Raw genomic sequence first — 24,536 nt, 5'->3', positions numbered from 1 at the left:
GCAAATATCAGACATGAATGGTAAGATTGCACAAACAATATTAAAGTCCCCAGCGCTAAAGTCCAAGATACCGTGATCTTCAGATAGTCTCTGATCTTAAAGATGATAGCTGGGCTCTGTTGAAAATGTTCCAGATGGGATGTGTCCTTGGAATAGACAGATGCACGTCTGTGTGTGGTGTGGATACCTGTTAGGACCAGGAGAGCCGAGTTGGATCTGCAATGATATGGAGATCAGGACAGGCTTAGGTTCTTTCTGTAGTTCTTCTCGATGGTGTTAGCGCCTCCAGCCGTAGTGGGTTCCTGGGTGTCCAGAAGTCCGCCCCCACCAATTGCATTCGTCTCCCTCCTGCCCAAGGACTGATACTTAGACAGGAGTTGGTTAACAAGGGTCTTTATTGTATGGCATGCATCCTAGGAGGGAGTGGCAAATTTGGTTGAGTCCTGTTCCTGCTCTGGAGGAGAGAGGAAGCAGAGCGCTGTGAGTCTCTCCCATGGCGGGATGAGCGTGCTGCTGGGGGAACATCTGATTCAGCCACAGAGGCCCTGTAAGACCAGGGGCCATCACCAGCCAGAGGTCTGGGACCTCCGAAACTGCATCGCTGTAAGAAGATCTGCAGTGGATGCATGCCATACAATAAAGACCCTTGTTAACCAACTCCTGTCTAAGTATCAGTCCTTGGGCAGGAGGGAGACGAATGCAATTGGTGGGGGCTGACTTCTGGACACCCAGGAACCCACTACGGCTGGAGGCGCTAACACCAATGAGAAGAACTACAGAAAGAACCTAAGCCTGTCCTGATCTCCATATCATTGCAGATCCAACTCGGCTCTCCTGGTCCTAACAGGTATCCACACCACACACAGACGTGCATCTGTCTATTCCAAGGACACATCCCATCTGGAACATTTTCAACAGAGCCCAGCTATCATCTTTAAGATCAGAGACTATCTGAAGATCACGGTATCTTGGACTTTAGCGCTGGGGACTTTAATATTGTTTGTGCACCTATTGTATCAGGTTTGGAATAACCTGACATTATTGTCACCTAGCTGCTTGCTCTTACAGCAATTGTTAGATTGTTTGTTGTTTTAGCACTTATTATTGTTTAGCACATTATTCATCACACCTTTAATTTAGTGTAGGTAAGCGCTTTTAGAGGGGTTATTTTCTTTGTTTTGTATGAATGGTAAGATTACAGAATTTTTTATCCAGGAAATTATTTTGATCGGCTGGAGAATAACATGTTTTTGAATATATTTTATACGTACATTTGTGTGTTAAAAAAACATTGCAAAATATGTGCTACCTGAAGATAGTTTTCCCACTTCCAAGTAGGTATGCACATTATGCACTTCCTCTTGTTATTTCGCATATCCAGCTCATTTTATGATAAGGTCGAAATAAGTTTAATGCAATATGCAGCCGCAAACTGCTGCATTCTTCATTAGATTCCTCTTAGGCAGAAAATGTGCTCGACAATGTGCAACTACCCAGTAGTCTGTGATCACAGGAACATATGTTTTTCATTTGTTTTGCACAATCACTAAAATAATATTTAAAAATGTACTTCCGGTGCATTCAATTTATGTTTTTTTTCCTTCTCTGTCTTTCAAGTCAAATCAATACATAAAGTCAATATACAGGCTATTCAGCGTTTTGCAATCTTCTTGAAGCCAAGTTAACTCTACAAGTTGCAATTAGTGCTGCTGTATATGTGTACCAAGTTTGATAAGGTTAATAAACAGTTTGCTTAAAATTGCACTGCTATTATGAGTGGTGATAAGCTGAAATTAGAATCCAGACTATTATATACAAAAGACATGCTGTTCCCTATTAAGTTTAAATCATTGAGAGATGTCAAAAGGAAACAGACATTTTATTTCCTCCATATAAATGTCATAGGATGGACATGTTTGACAATTTGTTTGCAATATCATTAAATGTAGGCACCCACAGACTAAGGGTCATTTTTTTTTTTACACTAAGCTCAGTTTTCTTCCTTGTATGCATGAATAAATGGTAATTAAGTTTTAATGAAAAAATGTAGCCTGATTACAATTAATATAATTGCACTAGTCAGATCTTGTTTTTATGTTCTACATCAGCGTTTCCCAAATGGTGGGTCGCGACCCGGCACCGGGCCACAGCACCAAAATTGCCGGGTCGCAGCGAAGCTGGCCGCGCGGTGTCTCCCGTCCGCCCCGCTCAAGTTAAAAAAATGGCGGCGATTCCCCCCGCTGTCCTGCGCGCTTGCGCAGGGCAAGCAGGGCCCGCTCTCTTCCTCCCCCCCCGCTCCCAACGTGGGACGGAGGAGGAAGTACCAGCTCCTCTGCGGCCCGCACGTTACATGGGGCAGGGTAGAAGTACAAGCTCCTACTGCGGCCCGCTTCCCCCCGCGGCAAGGGGGGCGGCAAGTGTCCAAGTGTCCGGCGGCAAGGTAAGTCACCCCACCCAGTCACTGCCTCCCACCCAAGTGTCTCTGGCCCCCTCCCACCCACCCAAGTGTCCAATGGCCCCCACCCACCCAAGTGTCCAATGGCCCACTCCCACAAGTGTCCAATGGCCCCCACCCACCCACCCAAGTGTCCAATGGCCCCCTCCCACCCAAGTGTTCAATGGCCCCCTAATTGTCCATTGGCCCCCTCCCACCCAAGTGTCCAATGGCCCCCTAAGTGTCCAATGGCCCCCTCCCAAGGTGTCCAATGGCATGAGTGCCACCCACCCAAGTGTCCCGGGCCCCCTCCCACCCACCCAAGTGTCCCTGGCCCCCTCCCACCCACCCAAGTGTCCCTGGCCCCCTCCCACAGTGTCCCTGGCCCCCAAAGTGTCCCTGGACCCCTCCCTCCCACAGTGTCCCTGGCCCCCAAAGTGTCCCTGGCCCCCTCCCACCCACCCAAGTGTCCCTGGCCCCCTCCCACCCAAGTGTCCCTGGCCCACTCCCACCCAAGTGTCCCTGGCCCACTCCCACCCACCCAAGTCTCCCTGGCCCCCTCCCACCCACCCAAGTGTCCCTGGCCCCCTCCCACCCACCCAAGTGTCCCTGGCCCCCTCCCACCCACCCAAGTGTCCCTGGCCCCCTCCCACCCACCCAAGTGTCCCTGGCCCCCAAGTGTGTCCCTGGCCCCCTCCCACCCACCCAAGTGTCGCTGTCCCCCTCCCATCCACCCAAGTGTCCCTGGCCCCCTCCCACCCACCCACCCAAGTGTCCCTGGCCCCCTCCCACCCACCCAAGTGTTGCTGTCGCCCTCCCACCCACCCAAGTGTCCCTGGCCCCCTCCCACCCACCCAAGTGTCCCTGGCCCCCTCCCACCCACCCAAGTGTCCCTGGCCCCCTAAAGTGTCCCTGGACCCCTCCCACCCACCCAAGTGTCCCTGGCCCCCGCCCACCCACCAAAGTGTCCCTGCCCCCCCCTCTCCCACCCAAGTGTCCCTGCTCCCCTCCCCCTCTCCCACCCAAGTGTCCCTGCCCCCCCCCTCTCCCACCCAAGTGTCCCTGGCCCCCCCTCCAGTCACTCACATCCGTCGTTGCCTGTAATTCACTGTTTGTTATTTGTGCGTATAAGGGAGAGCGAGTGTGTGTGTATCAGTGTCTGTGTGTGTGTGTGTATCTGTATCAGTGTGTGTGTGTCTGTGTGTGAATCAGTGTCTGTGTGTATCAGTATCAGTGTAAGTGTGTGTGTATCAGTGTCTGTGTGTGTATCAGTGTCTGTGTGTGTGTATCAGTGTTTGTGTGTGTAGCAGTGTCTCTGTGTGTGTAGCAGTGTCTCTGTGTGTGTAGCAGTGTCTCTGTGTGTGCAGCAGTGTCTGTGTGTGTATCAGTGTGTGTGTATCAGTGTGTGTGTGTGTAGCAGTGTCTGTGTGGCTGCGTGTGTGTCAGTGGCTGCGTGTGTGTGTATCAGTGGCTCTGTGTGTGTATCAGTGTGTGTGTCAGTGGCTGCGTGTGTCAGTGGCTGTGTGTGTGTGTGTATCAGTGGCTGTGTATGTGTGTGTATCAGTGGCTGTGTGTGTCTGTATCAGCGGCTGTGTGTGTGTCTGTGTGTGTATCAGTGGCTGTGTGTGTGTGTGTGTGTGTGTGTGTGTGTGTGTGTGTGTGTGTGTGTGTGTGTGTGTGTGTGTGTGTGTATATCAGTGGATGTGTGTGTGTCTGTGCAGGCCCTATAGGCCAGTATAGGCGATAAAATTTTTAGTGGGTCACGAAAAGAAGTTAAAAAAAAAACCGGGTCACGGAAAAAAAAGTTTGGGAAACCCTGTTCTACATGCTGTGATGATATAGAAAGACAACAACCCTTTCATTGGGTATACATGTCTGGTGAGCTACAGGCCAGATGCAGCAATGTAAAAACATAAATGAAGGTCAGATACTTTTAAACCTAAACATTTGCTCTAAGCAGGTTATATCTTCGACACATGCAATGAATATCTTTTCATAGCATAAAATCTTAAAGCAATTTAGAAGCCTTATAATGAAATTTCTGAAAGCTGCAGCTGAATTTCAAAGAAAATCTTAAAGTGACTGTGTATAGAAAGTGTATTTACGTTTTACAGAAAAGCATCATTCCCCACAGACTCTCAATTCTAAGTATATACACAGGCAGATTTGCATGGAAAACAGACACCAAGTCATGTTACATTTATAATGCAAGTTGTGATACCTACTTGAAAATTGTATGGAAAAGCCAGACTTGCTGATAAAGAAATCACTATCGAATTGTAATGTTAAAGAGTTGAATGTGCTGTGAATGTCTTCAGGGAGGGAAGAACCGCTCCATTCTCTCAACAGAACATTGCTCTCTACAGGTCCATCCCATACCTTTAGGATGTCATGTGACACTTCTGTGTCAAAAACTATAAAGTGAAGGCTGCAAGAAGAACACACAGGAGATATAATATTTAGCTTCATAAATAATAAAGCAAATTATTAACTTCAGGAAAATGGAAAATAAAAAACAATGGAAAATGAATGTGCTTAAAAAGAAACATACAAGAAAGGCATCTAAAACGGATTTCCAAATTTCCAGCAAAATGTATTTCTTTAGGGTATTTTGAACCTGGTAGACTTTTGGTATGTGACCACAGAAATTATTACTTTGGTAGCCCCTTAATACTGGGAATATTTAACTGTTAATTCATTAGGAAAATATGTGAATTTTCCCATGCTTATAGTACTAATATATGTGTGAGTTGTTGTATGGAGCAAAAAGAGGAGGATCTTGTTGAGACACATTTGTTAAAGGCATATATAGGTTTTAGCTTGTCTTGTCATCATATTTTCACGTGTCAATTAATCATGGCCACAAATTGGGGTATTCCACCCCCGTTCTGGCAGTAACTGCCATTCAAGTCTATGGTAGTTATTGACAGATCGTGGTGCTATAACTCACATTGCACCTTAATAAATCTAAGCCTTAGTGCACTGAATAAACTACTAGGGTTGAATTAAACATAATCTTACAAAATATACAAAAAAAAAAATCAAAAATGTTTTGATTTTTGGAAGACACCAAAGGATATACTATAGATGAATTGGATTTTACAGTACTTGCTAGTAATATATATTAAATATGTATCCTTAGCTAAATTGCATATTCACATAACTTGAGCATATTACCTAATAGCTTTTCCAGGGTCTGCCTCTAGAATCCAAGTACAGTGTAAATTATTTTCATATGGTGCTGGATAACCTGGTGATAAAATGCGTCCAGATGCAACAGCATAAATTCGACCCCCACATTCAGCTGCAAAAGATTATAAAACTAATATCAAATATTACATGTTAAAAATAAAATTTTACAATATGAAATAACTGTTGATTTAAACAATAAATCATATATATATATATGTGTTTCTCTAAATTCAGTTTTATTTAAAATTTAATTCACACAACAACATTTCAGTGTGGAAAAGGACAACATGATGATGAGGACAAGAATCTAAACCAAGTGATAGATATAGCCTTTGGTCAACGACCTACTCACAGTAAAGTCTAAGGATAATTTTGCTTTACTAATTATCCTTGATCTCTATGCTGCCTTTGACACTGTTGATGACCTCCTTCTCCTGCACACCATACACAAATTGGTCTCTGTGTCACAGCCCTCTCTCCTGGTTCAAGTCCTTCCAATCCAACCATTGTATTTCCTTCTCCGGGGCCTCCTCCTCGTCACTCCCTCTTCCTGTTGGAATCTCTCAAAGCTTTGTCCTTGGTACTCTGCTCTTCTCACCTATACATCTCTTGATGAACGAATACAATCTTTTGGATTTCAGTCTCATCTCTATGTTGATAACACCAAAATCTACCTCTCTCATCTCATTCGCTCTCTTTTCCTGGGACACCAACTGTCTTTCCGCAGTTTCCTCCTGAACGTCCCACTGTTACCTGTAGCTTAACATGTCCAAAACAGAATTAATAATCTTAACACCTTGCACTGTCTCCCCTACATCAAAACTTTCCCTCACTGTCAATAGTACCACAATCTTATCCTCACACCAAACCCGCTGCCTGAGGGTCATCTTTGACTGTGCCTTCTCCTTCATTCCTCACATTCCAGTCCTAACCAAGTCCTACCACCTCCACCTCTTTAATATTGTTTGGATATGCCATTTTCTCACTCATGAAGCAACTAAAATCCTAATTCTCTCACATATTCCGTCTTGCATTGACTACGCCAACTTTCTATTAGCTGAAATTCCACTTGTTCACCTTACCCAACTTCAATCCATCCAAAGTGCTGCTGCAAGACAAATCTACCTCACTCATCGCTACACGTCTGCTGCTCCACTATGCAAATCTCTACATTGTCTTCCCATGTCCTCGAGAATTCAATTTCAAATTCTAGCCTGACTTCCAAAGCTCACAACAATTCTGCCCTCCTCCCCAAATACACCACTAAATAGAGCCTTCATTCTGCTCATGACATCCGCCTCTCCTTCTGCCTTATTAACTCCTCTCACGGCTGCATCCAAGACCTGCTACGCTGCACGCTCTCTCTGGAATTCCCAACCACGTACTATCAGACTCTCTCCAACCTTTCAGATATTTAAAAACGGTCTGAACACTCATCTTTTTAAGGAATTATATCTGGCCACCCCTAACACTCACACCTCCCCTCAACCAACCCTATTGGTACGAGCTGTGCTGCTGGATCAAACTCCATGATATCAAACACCCCTTAACATCCCCATTCCCAAACCTTAATGAGACCAGGTGTGCAGCTGGTACATAGCCCATCCTGAGGCAAACTCTATCCCACAATGAGCAGCTACTTTAAGTTTTGTTTCAACATTGTCCCTTATTCCCTCTAGATTCTAAACTCTCATGAGCAGAGCCCTAATTACCTCTTTGTATTGTATCTGTTTTTGCTTGTTTGTCTTTATTTCTATGTAATTCTGTTTATGCAATTGTTGTCACTCTGTAACCACACTTTACTGTGTTGTGGAATATGTTGGCACTTTACAAATAAACAATGATAATAATAATCTTTAGTCATTCTGGTATGATAATGTATGTAGCCCTTGTTCCCCCGTACCAGGGAAGGAACTACCAATGCTGCTATTACCTGTTGGCAAGTGACTAGGCCTAATGGTCAAAACATTGTGTAGCACAATAAATTTACTTTATTTAAAAACCGTGGAGCGTTGGATCCTTCCTTCCCTGGTATTGCCTGGGAATATACCTGACAGGTACTGTACCTCCTTGAACTGTATGCATTTAATTAATCATTGTGGAGTGCAGCATAATCCCTTTTAAATTACCTGTTGGCAACAAGGAGGCCTCCGCCTCCGCCACTGGGAGCCTGTGGTGATTCTGGTTTGTCTCAGTGCAGCACCTCCACCTGTAAGGGATCCCAACATGGTGGAATAGGCCCCTTACAGGAAGAATAAAATAATACACACAGGCAGGTATATAAAATCAACTTTTTCTGAACGCAGACCACAGTACCCTGTATCCCACAGTATAACAATGCCCCAACCTGATATCACCAGTGAGTGACCCCCAAAGTACATATGGTGCTTGTCACCAATACCCTTATGTCCTTTCCCCCCAATGTCGGGGCCCACCCAAAAGTGTAGGAGATAGCGCTATCCCGTGGAGTGTTGGTGCGCTTATTTGAGGTACGTGCCGAGTACTCTAGTACTCGGTGCGGCCGACTTGGCAACAGGTATCTGCCGATCCAGCAACGTCGTCCGCAATGGCATCAGCCTCCATGTGGGGTGAATTCCGGCGTGGATAAAATCGCCATGCCGAGTCACTTGCAAAGGAGATGGTCTGGTCCCAGACAACAGGCCGCAATCACCGTGTGGCATCCTCACTGTGTCCCTGACACTAGACAGTACAATGGGGAAGCATCCCTTTCTAAGGGGCCTTCCCTTCAGCAACCACAAGCTACTGTGAGTCAGGGCCTAGCTGGGGCCAAGGGGGAATATACTAGGCCTATTGGCTGTCCTTTCCCATGTGATATGAAGCCCCTGGGGCTGCTGGGCATTTTAGTTCCCCTGCGGAGCTATGGGTGTAATGGGTGTAATGGCCACCACTATACTAGCATGCGCGAGGTGGAGCAAGATGGCCGCCACAACTCGGAATCTCCTCTGCGCATGCGTGAGTGTTTCTGCGCATGCTCAGCCAATTCAACATTTCACCCCCACTGTCGGGTGCGCCGCGAAACTCCCGGCGACCCAGTCACCCAGCGCAACCTCCCTGCACCTCCCTGCCTACCTGTGCTCTCCCCAGCTGCAGCGGAGGTAAGGGAAAACCTGGGGGGGGTGCCCAGTGGGGACCTGGCTACATGTATATTAAAACATGCTGCAATATATTCTACTAATATTCCAAAATTTGTTAGGAAGGTTGTTGTATTCTGAGTAATGTGCAGTTATTTACTCTATTAAAACTGTGGAATTGCCTACATTGTAACATCAATAACATGAACATATAGGAGATGGATTGTATATGTCAACGCAGTTGAATTACTATTTTCCATTTTCTTGTCTACATTTTTTATGGATAACATCTATAACAATTGATTTCTCTGCATTTATAGCAAACACCACACAATCTCCAATCTAAGAGATTTCAATCACCAAGTTTTTTTTCCACTACAATTTCTGTCTTACATTTTCCTTCCCTTATTGGACTATATATGTATTTATTTGATTTATTAGATTTAATTACTTGGCCCCTCTAACTTTGGAGAGAAGTTTTTTTTCTATTTCTGTTTTCAGATATTCTTTGTTGCATCATATACAGTAGGTAGCTGATAGAATACTTAGTACACCCCAACAACTTTAAAGATCAATGTATCCCAGGCTAGTTTGGAGAGCGTTTTCCTAACTTTTGTCTTTTCTTCTGTCAATAAATGCCAAACCAGACTTTTACAATCACAGAAGATTGTTTGCTTAACACCCAACATATTTTATTTTCCACTCAGGTGCTAACTATACTGTATAACACAGTTTGTACCAAGTTATTAAATGTGAACACCTTTTAAATTGTTATAAATTATCATTTCACACACTCAATATTATTTGTAGCATTTCTGCTGCTTTCAATATTGTTGATCACCCTAATACCCATACGCTAAAATTATTTGGTGTCCATAAACATAAACACTATTGTGACTACATTATGTCTCTCTAGCATTACCGCTTTTGATTTCAAGCATTACTTTGTCATTGGAGACTATTGCCCATCACTAATAATTACTTTCACAAACATATGTTGGTAGTGAATACGACCACACTCCAAAAGTACTAATAAAGTGTTCAGCAATTTATTCTCCAATGTTTCAGTCTAACACAGCAGACCTTTCTCAAGGATAACAAACAATAAATGCAGAAAATCTGCAGATGAGATTTTGACATGTTAACTCATCTCTAGCTATGATATGCCCAAATATTTGTAAACTTATGTAGCCTAGTGCCCCTGGCTATGTGTTCCCCGGCCCTGTTATATAAGGGAGGGTGTTAATGGGTCGCACGTAGTATGGTATGACACCGGTACCTCTTCTAAAACCTGCCTAGTTTGTGGCAGGGTCACTAACCCAACCCCAGGTATATAAGAGGCTCCTGACCCAAATTTAGAGAGATGAATCCAGGATGTAGCCTGCTCCCCAGAGAGTGAGGTGGTATCTGCCTTACCCCATCAGGTGGTATGAGGGTGGTGACTAACCTCAAGGGCCTCAAGCCCTTTGGGGGCCTAGTCAGGGAATAACAGTAATGCAAGATGTGAGGGAAGATGTTTCATGACTGTCGGGTGTAAGAAGTACCTCTCTTGCAAGGGAAGAAATCGGGTCCTGGCCTGCCAAATAAAAGGTGAACCATTCCTAGTTTCTGTGTCGTTACTGGAAAAGGAGGTTCTTGTAGGGAATACTCTTTGTCTCCGGCAGCTACCCGACAGGATGGAGGCGCTGCACCGATGAAGTATGAGCCTGTCATGTTGCTACTCCCACTACCATACGCGTAGACTCAGGCTTCCTGGCCTACAGCAGGTGAGCTAACCAGCACAACACACGTAGCATGCAGATCTCCCGTAAGGAGGGGGGGGGGGTGTTACACTTATTTATTAACACCAAAGCCAGCTATATTGATGCCTTTATCCATAGGCAACTTAGCAAATTTCAACAGTAGAAAATAAATGACTAACCAAGTAATGAAAGAAATAATAAAAAAAGAACGTAGCAATAATCAAAGTAAACTTAATTCTGAAAAATAAATGTGTTTGAGACGTAGTGTACAAATATCTAGAGAAAAAGCAGAGTGAAAAAACACTAGAAAATCTTTCTATAACAGTGGAGAAAACTATTCAAATGGTTTTTGCTGAGTGTTTTATATGCAGTTAATAAATGGGCCTGATAACCTAAGGAGAACTGTATACCAAGATACCAAAATGATCAATTAAGTGGGTGCTAGATAAGGTGAAGTGAGCACCAAACCCATGTATGTTTACTACTATTCAGACTTAGGTTAATTGATGCAATACAATTTATCATCATGCTCTTTCTCCCATCCTATATTTGTACCACAATTAACAGTAAATTGTGTTTAAACTGATTAATTTATACCACCCAAAAATGTCCAATTGCCAAATTCATTCCAAAATTTCTTAACAAATACATTATAAGTTTTCATAGTAAACTTTTTAATACAAAGATATATTTTTGGATCAATTCCTTTAAATAACTCTATACTTAAAAATAGTAAAATGAGCTAAAAATACTTTTGTTTTATCATTACCAATGCAGGCTGGAAGAAGCTTATCCCATACTCTCCGATCTCCACTTAAACAGGTCATGGTGCTGCTGCCCAGCATTGTATAGCCAGGATTACAGCTATATAAAATAGTTGTATCAGCAAAATGACCATCATCACGCATTTTGTACCCATAGCTTGGTGTTCCTGGATCTTCACACTTCACTAGATCAGAGCCTGTAAGCAGAAAATAAAGGATTTTAGTCAAATAGTCAATCCTAAACAGATATCAATTGTCCATAATATGTTGGGTGAGTAGCTTACTGTATATCATCTGTATGTTGTTATCTATCTGCAGTTTGGGAGCATGTATTTTGGAGTGATTCCTGACACCTAATTAAAGGTGCTTGTGAAACACTCATTAACTCCATATACATCTTCTGTCAGATAGTAGTGTAGTTAGAATTTTAGCATAGAGCCTTGCCATGCATACCCAATAGACTGTATATAATGAGTACAAAATTAGCTCTCTGTCTTTGGGAGTAAAATCAGTTACCACCGCTTATGTGAGTCTCTGTTTGTTAGAGTTATTGCTGACACCATGGTAAAAAAGTGCCAGTCAGATGCTCACACATGGTTGTCCACTTATTTTGACAGACATTCTCTGGTATGGAAAAATAGATTAAACTGTCTCATTGTATATAGGCTTTCCGAATATGGTGTTGCCAAGTACAGAAATATTCAGTTTGAAATGTATATTTGGGGTGATTCCTCACACTTAATTAAAGGTGCATGCGAAACACTCAGGAGCTCCGCATACACCGTCCGTTATTAAGTAAATTCTGTTTTGACACACAGCATTACTATGCACACTTAAACGGCACTAAATAATAAGTGTGAAGTAAACACAAACCTATCAATATCCTTGGCTTCCTTGAAGTAAACTTCTTATACCGTTTCGAGTATCTGAGTATACAGGAGCTCTGGAGCAAGCCAAAGGCGGCTGTTGATGCAGAGATGCCGACGGAATGACGTCTTCCCCACGGCATTAAAATTATATGCCGGGGGATTGCGAAAGGCCTCTGCAATGTCTCATGCCTTGTCTTTGGCGACGCGTCGCCATGGCAATGGGGTGTCAAATGACGCCATGGTGTCACGTGACATCAAGTGACCCCTTGGCGTCATTTGACGCTGAAGACAATGAAGGAGGGGGGCGCAAACTGTTGAGTAGAGTGGGCGGGGGTGCACGGGAAAAAGTTTGCGTACCCCTGACTTACAGTGTGAGGTTTTGGTTGGTTAGCTTGTTGCTGACTGGCACCACAAGATGGAGTTGAAAATGCTCTAGCAGCAACAGTATAGTGTGGCGATAGGGGGTTAAGCAGGCCATTAATAAAGGCATTATACCCAGCTGATTAACCCTAAATCACGTTGGGACTTAAGGGGTTAACTGTATGTGCACCACACTGACATGTTTTCCCATACACATCTTTATTGTCCCCATTTTACAGCTCAATCCCTAGCTGCAGTAATAGAAATGTATGTGAACTGTGCCAATTGGTTTTGTGACACAAGGGTGAGCTGCGATCGCTCAACCAAATGCTGATTGAAGAAGCGTGCCTGTGTGTGGGTGGCCGCTTTGAAGCATAGGGATCACTTTCTAAGCCGTAGACCTCGCAACCGCAAGGTTAATTGATTAAGTGGTTTGCGGTCTAGCTGAAGTGGTTTTCTATCAAAATGTATCAGTTACTTTGTTAGCTTCTTAACTTGAAAGGGGGAAAGTATATTGGCCCGGGAAGTAGGTAAAACTGCAAACCACATCATAGCATGTTCAATTAAATAAGCTAACTCGCGATAGGAGTGAGCTAGCACTCTAATTGTTGGGGTGCAGCTGGGAATAAAGAAACCATATAAAGTTTATAGTAGTAGCATAAGCAGAACATACTTTATTAATGAACTGCATTAGACTGTTGGTTTTAAATGTAAAGACGAGAAGTTTTTCTGTCAGCCCGGGAATAAATCCTTTTGACATGTAAGTATGTTAAGGATGAATGAACTGAGGGTTTTCTCAACTCAACTCCATACTTCAAAGGCACACTGCAGAGTGGGTGCCTCAATGTCTATGAGAAGTCCGGAGTTGAAAAGCCTCAGCAATCCTAGGTGTTAGGATGGACGGGATATTGTTAGTGCCAGATACCGGTGTAAAGTATGGGTATTTCACACTTGGTGGCCAAACCCCAGACTCAGTGTCGCCTGGTAAGAGGAGGGTCCCGGTATGCTAAGGAGCTTAGGTGTGAAGTTAGCGCCTGCTCCGTGCAAACTGGGATGCAACTTCTGCCCTTTCTGCAAACTACTAGCAAGTCCGGGGATAGGTGGGAGAAATGTTCCCATGGGCAGGATTGGTTATGCATGCAAGATATAGGTCCCTCAACCCAATAATAATGCCTTCTGGCCAGTCCCTAGCAGATTCATCTGATTTAACAACGATTTGACCAAGTTCCAGAATCAGCGGTTCCAGAGTGTGAGGGGTTAATATCGTAACCCCCTCTTCTGGAATTCGTTAGAGCTAAGGGTTCCAGAACGAACCCTGTAAGGACTGAACAAACTTTTGCCTGTTGGTGGAAATGTAGGGGTGGAAACTTGTGCCCCTAGACAGGAACTGCTACATGGATCATCTTGCGCACCCACTTGCAGGGGTGCCCAGAGACTTTGTTTTCGGTCCCCCATCCCAGTAAGTGTTTTATTAAGCATATATTGTGAAGATTTGTGTGTCTGTCTGAAAAGAAATAAATTACAATTTATTTTATTCAACTTGTGTGCTCAGTGCAGAATCCTGGTATTAATTTGTGTATAAGTCTTGGTCTCCCGTGACATGTAGAAGTAATAGGGTTTGGTGGCACAGGATCAGAAGCTTTTACTTTTTCTAACATGTCTTGTATTTCGATTGAAACTAGTCTAATAAGTCATTCTTCCTGAGCACTGATATCTGCACCCTCTGGGAGAAGGGAGAGCAGTCTATTTATAAAATGTGCATCTAGCAATGTTAAATATAGTGTTCTGACTTTAAAATGCATACTGTATGACACTGAGGTCTGTATGGAGGGTTTAGACAATTCACATGCTTCTTCAATAGGTTCTAATACTTCATATAATAGGCATCAAAGGGGTTCATTTTCTACCATAGGCTTTTGTAATAATTGATATTACATTTCTCCATGGTAGAAATGACATTAGCCTCCCACATTTTATTGTGATGCTGTAATTAATAACTTATTATAGGTTCCATTAATTTCTGCATTGCAACTTGTCTTAAAATATTGCACCCAGAAAATTTTACTGCAATCATGATTTATTGGGACATAAAATTGTGGTAAAGTTTTATTTTCCAGGTGCAATATTATCTCAGTTTTAAAGCAGCTTTTAAATAAATCAATTCTGTAGTATTCGATAATAACAATGGTTTTTCTTTTATTATTATTTTTTTATTCCACTCTTAATTACATTTTTAATGAGTTTTAAAGCATCCTTAGGCTACGCTTATACTGCCGGTGACGGCAACATCAGGCTACGGTCGCTGGAAAAATCAAATTTAGATGAGTTCCAGCACTCGTTACCAAGCCATCGTGCCGTCGCATCGCACTTACTTTAAGCGCACGCAACAGCGGCAAGGCATTTGTTTTGACGCGCTGTCGCATTGCTGTCACCGGCACTATAAGCGCAGCCTTAGATATCTATAGCAGGCTATAGCCCACCTCGCAAGCAGAACAAGATATTTGTAATACTTTCCTGTTTGTGATATTTTGTTGCCAATGTTCCCAGCAGTTTTAGCTACAAACAGTAATAATAGATAGTTATCTTTGTACTATAAGGATACATTGTACAGTAGCAGCTGAGATAAACTGACTAAAGGATTGATCAAAACTGAAAACCGGCCATGTGTTGGGCACACAATCAGGATTTTTACAGGGTTATAACAGGAGCACCAAATGATTGCCAGCTTCGGTAAGAATGTAAAATTATACACTGTCACATATGTTACATATAAAAATAATAATAAATAAAAAAAATTGATGTGGAAGTACTGTAGTATTGCTGTTTTAACAGAGTTTAATAACTCTTGGCCAAAGATACAACTGCTTTAATCTGTGTGCCAATTGCAAAATTTGATTTTAACAACTGGAAATCAAGTAGTCACTGTATCACTCACTAGTACAGTGGTAGTCAATTGCAAAACTAATCTTGATTTTGTAATGTAACCTCCGGGTAGTTAATCTAAAAAATGACATGCGCTGTATTACATTATTCCTTATGAATATCAGAAAATAATATTTAAAAAAGGGTTTTATTGAAATATAATATTTGTAAATGGGGGACGGTAATGTCATATTTCTACTATAGGGTAATGTAATATTAATTATTACTGTACATAATGCTAGAAAATTCACACCCCTGGCATCAAAGGGGTTATCTCTATCTATCTATCTATCTATCTATCTATCTATCTATCTATCTATCTATCTATCTATCTATCTATCTATCTATCTATCTATCTATCTATATATATATGTGAAAAAATGTTTGTCTGTATGTTTGTGCCCCCTGTAATCGGACGGCCACAGCTCATTGGCCTGCAGGGTGGGTTGATGTCACGGCCACGCCTATGCAGGGTGTGACAGTCATACCACACTCACACCACATGCACCTCACTGTCCATTTGGTGACTGCCATAACTGCACACTGACTCCTTTGATCCCTTTGCTGATTTGGCAAGGACCCCGCAGTCACTGGTACTACCCTCATTCGCGCTCTCCCCCTTCTAGCTGCGCTGTCCTCCCGCTCACCGCGCCCCGTCATACCGCTCACCCCGCCCCATCATACCGCTCACCCCGCATCGTCACATCCACTCTCGCGCTCTCTCCCTTCCACCCGCACCGTCCTCCTGCTCACCCCGCCCCGTTGCATCCACTCTCGTGCTCTCTCCATTCCACCCGCGCCGCCCTCCCGCTCATCCCACACACGTGCCATACTCCCGCTCACTGGCGCCGTCCTCCAGCTCTCCCCGATCTCCCCCTTCCTCTCGTGCTGTCCTCCCGCTCACCCAGCATACGCACCATACTCACACTGACTGGCACCATCTTCCCGCTATCCCCCTTCCAGCCACGCTGTCCTCCCGCTCACCCCGCCCCGTCATACCACTAACCCCGCACACGTGCTGACCCCAAACACCACTGCATACCCCACTGTCCCCCTTCCAGACGCGCTGTCCTCCCACTCACCCTGCACACTTCTGCATCCGCCCTCGCCCTCTCCAGCCGGGAGTGCCTGGGAGGTGGGGGGGAAGGAGCACTGGAGACAGGGTGAACCAGCGCCGGGGAGAGGGGGGGAAACAAGCACCAGGGACAGGGTGGGGGGGAACGAGCAGAGGGGGGGGAAAGAAGTGTCTGGGACGGGGGGCATGCAGGGGGGAGAGTCATGTGAGGTGCAGGGGGGGAGAGTGATGAGGGCTTCAGTGGGGGAGAGTGATGTGGGCTGCACAGGGGGGAAGTGATTAGAGCTACTGGGGGGGGGGAGAGTGATGTGGGGTGCAGGGGGGAAGAATTATGTGGGGTGCAAAGGGGGACAGTTATGTGGGGTGCAGTTGGGGGGAGTGCTGTGGGGTGCAGGGGGGAGAGTGATTGTGGGTGCAGGGGGGGAGTGATGTGGGGTGGAGGGGGGAAGAGTGATGTGGGTTGGAGGGGGGGAGAGTGCTGTGAAGTGAAGGGGGGGAAGAGTGCTGTTCGGTGAAGGGGGGGCAGTGATGTGAGGTGTCCCAGGGGGTAACAGAGTTTAACGGGGGGATAGACGGACCTGGGAATGGGGGGAAATGGACCTGTGAATGGTGGGAGGGGAGCGGGAAAATTAACTCCAGGGCAACGCCGGGTATATCAGCAACTTATATATAAAATGACACTATCTATCCTCCTTGACTACCTAAGTGACTGTTAAGCAAACAAGGGTTAACCCCTACTAGCACCACACCAGGAGACCTAACTACTGCCTATTTCTCTGCAACTTTTTCCTTTCTTGACTGTGGTTCTTTGACCCATTATCACCTCCAGTGACAAAAGCCCTGACCTGAGGTTGCAGTTCGGTGGTTACCAACATCCCCACCTCAGCCTCGCGGTCCTGTACCAGTTACCTGTTACAGTGTTCCTACTACACTCTAGCCCTAGATTGACTATGGACTATAGTAAGCCATACTGTATAGTCCATAACAACCCAGAAATCAAGTGGTCACGAGATTTGGGGGACACGGCCAATTCAAATGTTCACGGTTATTGAAATTAGACCCAAGAAAGTGATTTTGTTTTGCTTTTTCAGTTTATCTTTATTTTATTCTTTATGCTGATGCCTATGCATATGCTTTCTTTCTCAATCCCTGTTTCATGCTTCTCTATCCTCTGTTTGCTGTGTATTATCATCTACTTTTTTAATATTGATGTTGTTTTGCTTTTTCTGCCTCTCTTTATTTGATTTTTGATGGTTATTTCCTAAATTATTTACTAATGTGTTCTTTCTTGATTGCTGTTTCTTCCTGCTCTGTTCTTTTATGCTTCCTTCTAGTACCCTCCTTCCCATCCAAACCCTTTATATATATAACCTTTCATTCATAGCCTCCATTATATGTCTGCGTGGGAAAGGGTTTGGATGGGAAGGAGGGTACTAGAAGGAAGCATAAAAGAACAGAGCAGGAAGAAACAGCAATCAAGAAAGAACACATTAGTAAATAATTTTGGAAATAACCATCAAAAATCAAATAAAGAGAGGCAGAAAAAGCAAAACAACATCAATATTGAAAAAGTAGATGATAATACACAGCAAACAGAGGATAGAGAAGCATGAAACAGGGATTGAGAAAGAAAGCATATGCATAGGCATCAGCATAAAGAATATAATAAAGATAAACTGAAAAAGCAAAACAAAATCACTTTCTTGGGTCTAATTTCAATAACCGTGAACATTCAAGGTACATCACCTTGAGAAAGGTCCCGTGTGGAGGACCGAAACGTTGGTTTATATGTCACATTAAATACCATTTTTTTGACTATCTCCTGGAGTGCTGCCTCTGATATCTGCTCACACGGTATCGTATAGCCTATTTATATATATATATTGTGACAGAAACCAGGGGTTGGTAATAAACTCCATATACAGGGCTCCCAGGATACTGAACAGTTTCTGTCCTGTCTAAGCTGAACAGGGCAGCCTCGTGGTACAGGCACTCCATTCCACAGTTTGTCTGCTGCCTGTTTTCTGTCACCTGTCATGCTGATTAGAGTTCAGGTATATAAGACCTGTTTCCTGTTTCCTCTGGGCCCCCGCCCAAGAGCCTGGAAGGCTGCTGAACTGCAGAGGGGTGAGAAAGCCTCTTTCCCAAATCGCTTCATTCATTCTGTTAGTTTGTCTAAAGACTGCAAAGGTACTTATTTTGTTGGTGGAAGTGGACAAGCCACTTCCAACTCTGAGTCAGGGACATCTAAGTTTAAGTTATCGCTCAGACGAGCAGCTTTTTGTTTGGCTTTGTTTTCTGTTTAAACTGTGGCAGTCTCAGTGCCTGGGACTGAATAAACCAGGCATAGCCTGTTTAAAGGAACAGTACGTGACGTCTCATCATTTAACCTACCCTAAAAGACCGTGTTCTAACAGTCCCGGACAGACGGCGGAGCCCCGGAGTAAGCCGTTTGTCACATATGGTGGAGAATGTGGGCAGAACACTAAAAGGTCTGGGGGTTAAAGAACTTTAAAGAAAAAAAAAAAAAAAAAGGTTTTTTTTCTCTCTCTCCAAACAAGATGGAAGACGTGGTGAGTGCGCTGGTACGCAATGTCGCTGTCCAGAGAGACGCGAATGAAGCCCTGCAACAGGCGAATGCAAACCAGCAAGAGACAAACCGCTTGCTGAAAGAGGAGCAACAGCGGTTCGCTCAGGGCTTACAGCAGGAACTCGAGATCCTGAGGGAGACTATCAGTAACCTTCCACTGGCAGCGGCAGCCCCAGTTCCGAAAATGACCAGGGCAAGCCACTACCTTCAGAAGATGGGACCCTCGGATGATGTGGAAGCCTATCTTCTCACGTTTGAACGCACGGCACAGAGAGAGGGATGGCCAGAAGCTGAGTGGGCTGGTCTAATCGCACCCTTCCTAAGCGGCGAACCCCAGAAGGCTTACTTTGATCTAGAGCCAGCCGAAGCTAACGTCTATGCAAAATTGAAGTTCGAGATCCTCGCCTGCCTCGGCGTAACCACGGCTGTTCGCGCCCAAAGGTTTCACGCATGGACCTTCACGATGGATAAAGCCACCCGAAGCCAGATGTATGACCTCATCCACCTCGCCCGGAAGTGGCTACAACCCGAGATCAACTCAGCAAGCCACATCGTGGAACGGTTGGTCATGGACCAGTTCTTGAGGAAACTTCCCTCTGCCTTACGCCATTGGGTCAGTCGGAGTGACCCCCACAATGCGGATGAGCTTGTGGCCCTCGTAGAAAGGTACAATGCAGCAGGAGAGCACCCGCAACCCACAGTCGTGGAGCAACCCCACTACCCGAGGTTCCAGGACTCTTCCAGAGACGGTAAAAGGGTACCGGGGTTAAGGGGAGCTGAAGAGCGGCGACCACCTTCACGCAGCACCAGCAACAGTGGTTCGCACACTAAGGGCAATAGCCAACATGGGGAGCCGGGAAAAGGCTCTAAGTGGGACACAGACTATGTACCTAAATGTGTAAATTGTCATGAGAGGGGCCACACAGAAAAAATCTGCCCACTAAATGATGAGCCCATGCAATGCAACAGCGTGGAACCTTATTCGCTGTTGTCCCAATGTATGGGCCCTAGCCCAGAGGACCCCTTGAATAACCATCTGTGGGCATTTGTAAAGGTTAATGGTAAGAGGGTTCGGGCACTTCTTGACTCTGGGAGTATGGTCACACTAGTGTCCGAATACCTATTGCCCATTAAGAAGAAACAGGTAAACAGTTCACAAAGAGTGGCAATTTGTTGTATACATGGGGATAATCATGAATATTCCACTGTTGATGTTTTTTTTGAAACAGAATTTGGTTCTTTAGATTTCAAGGTGGGTGTTGTACCCAAACTGGCACATGATGTGTTAATAGGGACCGACTTTCCCCATTTTCTAAAAATGTGGTCCCCAGCTCAGAATAGCGCCCAGAGTTCAATAGCAGACCATAACGAAGTGTTAGAAGAAACAAATCCTTTCCCTTTTTCAGAAATGGAGGTTGACGAGGGCCCAAATAAGAAAGGGGAAAAGGAGGAGTGCTGTGAAATTCCCTTCCCCATCACTACTTTGGTAGGGAATACCCCAAATCAAGATGTTGATCAGGCACTTACCACCCCAGTACAGGATAAGACCCTCGCTGACCTAGAGGTCAGTCCTGGGAGTTTTAAGAAGGCCCAGTGGGAGGACCCCACATTAGCGGTAGCAAGGGGAAATATACGGGACCAGAATAGTACTCATGGCCAACCAGATAGGTCACTTGCTTACCCCTACTTCGAGGTAGAGAACGACCTAGTATATCGGGTTGATAAAAGAAAATCAGTTACAACTAAACAATTGTTGGTACCACGGACATTCCGTAACATAGTATTACACCTCGCACATAGTCATCCATTGGGGGGACACCTAGGGGTGGAAAAGACAAAAGAAAAGGTTCTCCGAAGCTTTTATTGGCCTGGGGTTCTGGCAGAAGTTACAAACTATTGTTCCTCATGCCCAGAATGTCAGATCACCGCCCCGTTCAAAGCATACCGCAGCCCATTGGTACCCCTTCCCATAATAGAGGTACCATTTGACCGGATTGCTATGGATCTAGTAGGACCCCTAATAAAGTCTGCTAGGGGACATCAGCATATATTGGTAATATTAGATTATGCTACCCGATATCCGGAGGCAGTTCCCCTACGTAGCACCTCTGCTAAAAACATAGCAAAAGAGTTAGTACTTCTGTTTTCCCGGGTCGGAATTCCTAAAGAGATCTTATCTGACCAGGGAACACCATTTATGTCCCAAGTAACAAAAGAGCTATGTAAACTCCTAAAAATCAAGCATCTCAGAACCTCAGTCTATCATCCACAAACAGATGGTTTAGTGGAAAGGTTCAATAAAACCTTAAAGAGCATGTTACGCCGGGCGGTCGATAAGGATGGGAAAAACTGGGACTGTTTGTTACCATACCTGTTATTTGCCATTAGGGAAGTTCCCCAGTCATCCACAGGCTTCTCCCCGTTTGAACTATTGTATGGCCGACATCCAAGGGGCTTACTGGATATAGCCAAAGAAACTTGGGAACACGAGGTTACCCCTTACAGAAGTGTAATAGAGCATGTTGCCCAAATGCAGGACCGCATTGCTGCAGTCCTACCCATAGTGAGGGAACACATGGAGAAAGCTCAAGAAGCACAAAGGAATACGTATAATAAGGGTGCTAGGGTCAGAATTTTTTTTCCAGGTGATAGGGTACTAGTTCTGGTTCCCACCGTGGAGAGTAAATTCCTTGCTAAATGGCATGGGCCATATGAGGTCTTGGAAAGAGTGGGAGAAGTAAATTATAGGGTAAGGCAGCCAGGTAGGAGGAAACCTGAGAAAATTTACCATATAAACCTACTCAAGCCCTGGAAAGATAGAGAGGTCTTGTTAACCCTAGTACCCCCAGGTCCGTCAGAGAATCAAGAAACTGACCCAGAGGTTAGCATAGCTGAAACACTGTCCGTGCATCAGAAACGAGAGGTCCAGAGTTTAGTGAGAAGGAACAAAGAAATCTTCTCTACACAGCCAGGTAAAACTAACGTAATTAAACATGACATAGTCTCTGAACCGGGGGTCCGAGTTAACCTTAAACCGTACCGAATCCCAGAGGCCAAGAGAGAGGCTATAAGTTTAGAGGTTAAAAAAATGCTAAAACTAGGCGTAATTGAGGAATCCCAAAGTGGGTGGAACAGCCCTATAGTTTTAGTCCCAAAGCCAGACGGTACAACAAGGTTTTGTAATGACTACCGGAAACTAAACGCGGTGTCAAAATTTGATACTTATCCTATGCCCAGGGTGGATGAACTTGTAGAGAGACTGGGCAAAGCCCGATATCTCACAACCCTAGACCTAACAAAAGGGTACTGGCAGGTTCCCCTCACAGAAAGGGCAAAAGAAAAAACAGCCTTCTCAACCCCAGACGGCCTCTTTCAATATAAGGTGCTGCCTTTTGGCTTACATGGAGCTCCCGCCACATTCCAAAGAATGATGGATAAAATTTTAAAACCACATGTTCGGTACGCTGCCGCCTACCTGGATGATGTGGTAATCCATAGTGAAGATTGGCAGTCCCACCTTCCAAAGGTCCAAGCTGTGCTCGACGCAGTTCGGTCTGCTGGACTAACTGCTAACCCCGCTAAATGCACTATTGGTCTGGAGGAGGCCAAGTATCTGGGGTATTCTATTGGTAGAGGGTTACTCAAACCACAAACACTCAAAGTAGAGGCGATACAAAATTGGCCAAGGCCAGTCACAAAAAAACAAGTAAGGACCTTTTTGGGGTTAATTGGCTACTATAGGAGGTTTATTCCCAATTTTGCAACTAAGGCAACCCCACTAACCGACCTCACAAAAGCAAGAGGACCGCTAATGGTAAAGTGGTCCCCCGAAGCCGAACAGGCCTTTAGAAGCCTGAAAGAAGCTCTCTGTGCCCAACCAGTGTTGGTCACACCTGACTTCTCCAAAGAGTTCGTAGTCCAAACCGACGCATCTGAGGTAGGGCTGGGGGCGGTACTCTCCCAGGAGTCTCAAGGGGAGGAGCACCCCATCCTTTATTTAAGTAGGAAACTAAATCCCCAGGAGAAAAATTACTCCATAGTCGAGAAAGAGTGTCTCGCAATAAAGTGGGCTGTAGAGACACTCAAGTATTATCTGTTGGGGAGAAAGTTCCGATTGGTCACAGATCATGCACCCCTTACCTGGATGTGTCAAAATAGGGAGAAGAACGCTAGGGTGACCAGGTGGTTCCTAAGCCTACAGCCCTTTAAATTTTCTGTGGAACACAGGTCTGGGCACAAACATGGCAATGCCGACGGGTTGTCAAGGATGCACTCCCTAATATCCATGGTCGCTCACCCCTCGAGGTCTGAGCTGGGGGGGAGGATATGTGACAGAAACCAGGGGTTGGTAATAAACTCCATATACAGGGCTCCCAGGATACTGAACAGTTTCTGTCCTGTCTAAGCTGAACAGGGCAGCCTCGTGGTACAGGCACTCCATTCCACAGTTTGTCTGCTGCCTGTTTTCTGTCACCTGTCATGCTGATTAGAGTTCAGGTATATAAGACCTGTTTCCTGTTTCCTCTGGGCCCCCGCCCAAGAGCCTGGAAGGCTGCTGAACTGCAGAGGGGTGAGAAAGCCTCTTTCCCAAATCGCTTCATTCATTCTGTTAGTTTGTCTAAAGACTGCAAAGGTACTTATTTTGTTGGTGGAAGTGGACAAGCCACTTCCAACTCTGAGTCAGGGACATCTAAGTTTAAGTTATCGCTCAGACGAGCAGCTTTTTGTTTGGCTTTGTTTTCTGTTTAAACTGTGGCAGTCTCAGTGCCTGGGACTGAATAAACCAGGCATAGCCTGTTTAAAGGAACAGTACGTGACGTCTCATCATTTAACCTACCCTAAAAGACCGTGTTCTAACAGTCCCGGACAGACGGCGGAGCCCCGGAGTAAGCCGTTTGTCACAATATATATATATATATATATATATATATATATATATATATATATATATATATAACCTTTCATTCATAGCCTCCATTATATGTCTGCGTGGGAAAGGGTTTGGATGGGAAGGAGGGTACTAGAAGGAAGCATAAAAGAACAGAGCAGGAAGAAACAGCAATCAAGAAAGAACACATTAGTAAATAATTTTGGAAATAACCATCAAAAATCAAATAAAGAGAGGCAGAAAAAGCAAAACAACATCAATATTGAAAAAGTAGATGATAATACACAGCAAACAGAGGATAGAGAAGCATGAAACAGGGATTGAGAAAGAAAGCATATGCATAGGCATCAGCATAAAGAATAAAATAAAGATAAACTGAAAAAGCAAAACAAAATCACTTTCTTGGGTCTAATTTCAATAACCGTGAACATTCAAGGTACATCACCTTGAGAAAGGTCCCGTGTGGAGGACCGAAACGTTGGTTTATATGTCACATTAAATACCATTTTTTTGACTATCTCCTGGAGTGCTGCCTCTGATATCTGCTCACACGGTATCGTATAGCCTATTTTTATATATATATATATATATATATATATATATATATA

The 24,536-nt window shown here is 44.5% G+C and overlaps 1 protein-coding gene across 1 annotated transcript in view; it reads right to left on the bottom strand.

The window, feature by feature from the left end:
- CSMD1 (CUB and Sushi multiple domains 1) overlaps window positions 1-24,536 on the bottom strand; it is a 2,556,145-nt gene that overhangs the window by 531,779 nt on the left and 1,999,830 nt on the right. The window contains exons 24-26 of the mRNA XM_075598211.1: window positions 11,230-11,421; window positions 5,612-5,738; window positions 4,660-4,862 (exon numbers count right to left, since the gene is read on the bottom strand). Coding sequence (XP_075454326.1) covers window positions 4,660-4,862; window positions 5,612-5,738; window positions 11,230-11,421 — 522 coding nt within the window. The remainder of the gene's footprint in view (window positions 1-4,659; window positions 4,863-5,611; window positions 5,739-11,229; window positions 11,422-24,536) is intronic.

This window comes from Ascaphus truei, chromosome 4 (assembly GCF_040206685.1).
Source record: "Ascaphus truei isolate aAscTru1 chromosome 4, aAscTru1.hap1, whole genome shotgun sequence".
In the NCBI taxonomy this organism is placed as follows: domain Eukaryota; kingdom Metazoa; phylum Chordata; class Amphibia; order Anura; family Ascaphidae; genus Ascaphus; species Ascaphus truei.
The sequence above is the reverse complement of the archived record's forward strand: the minus strand, read 5'-3'. Positions and strand labels throughout refer to the sequence as shown.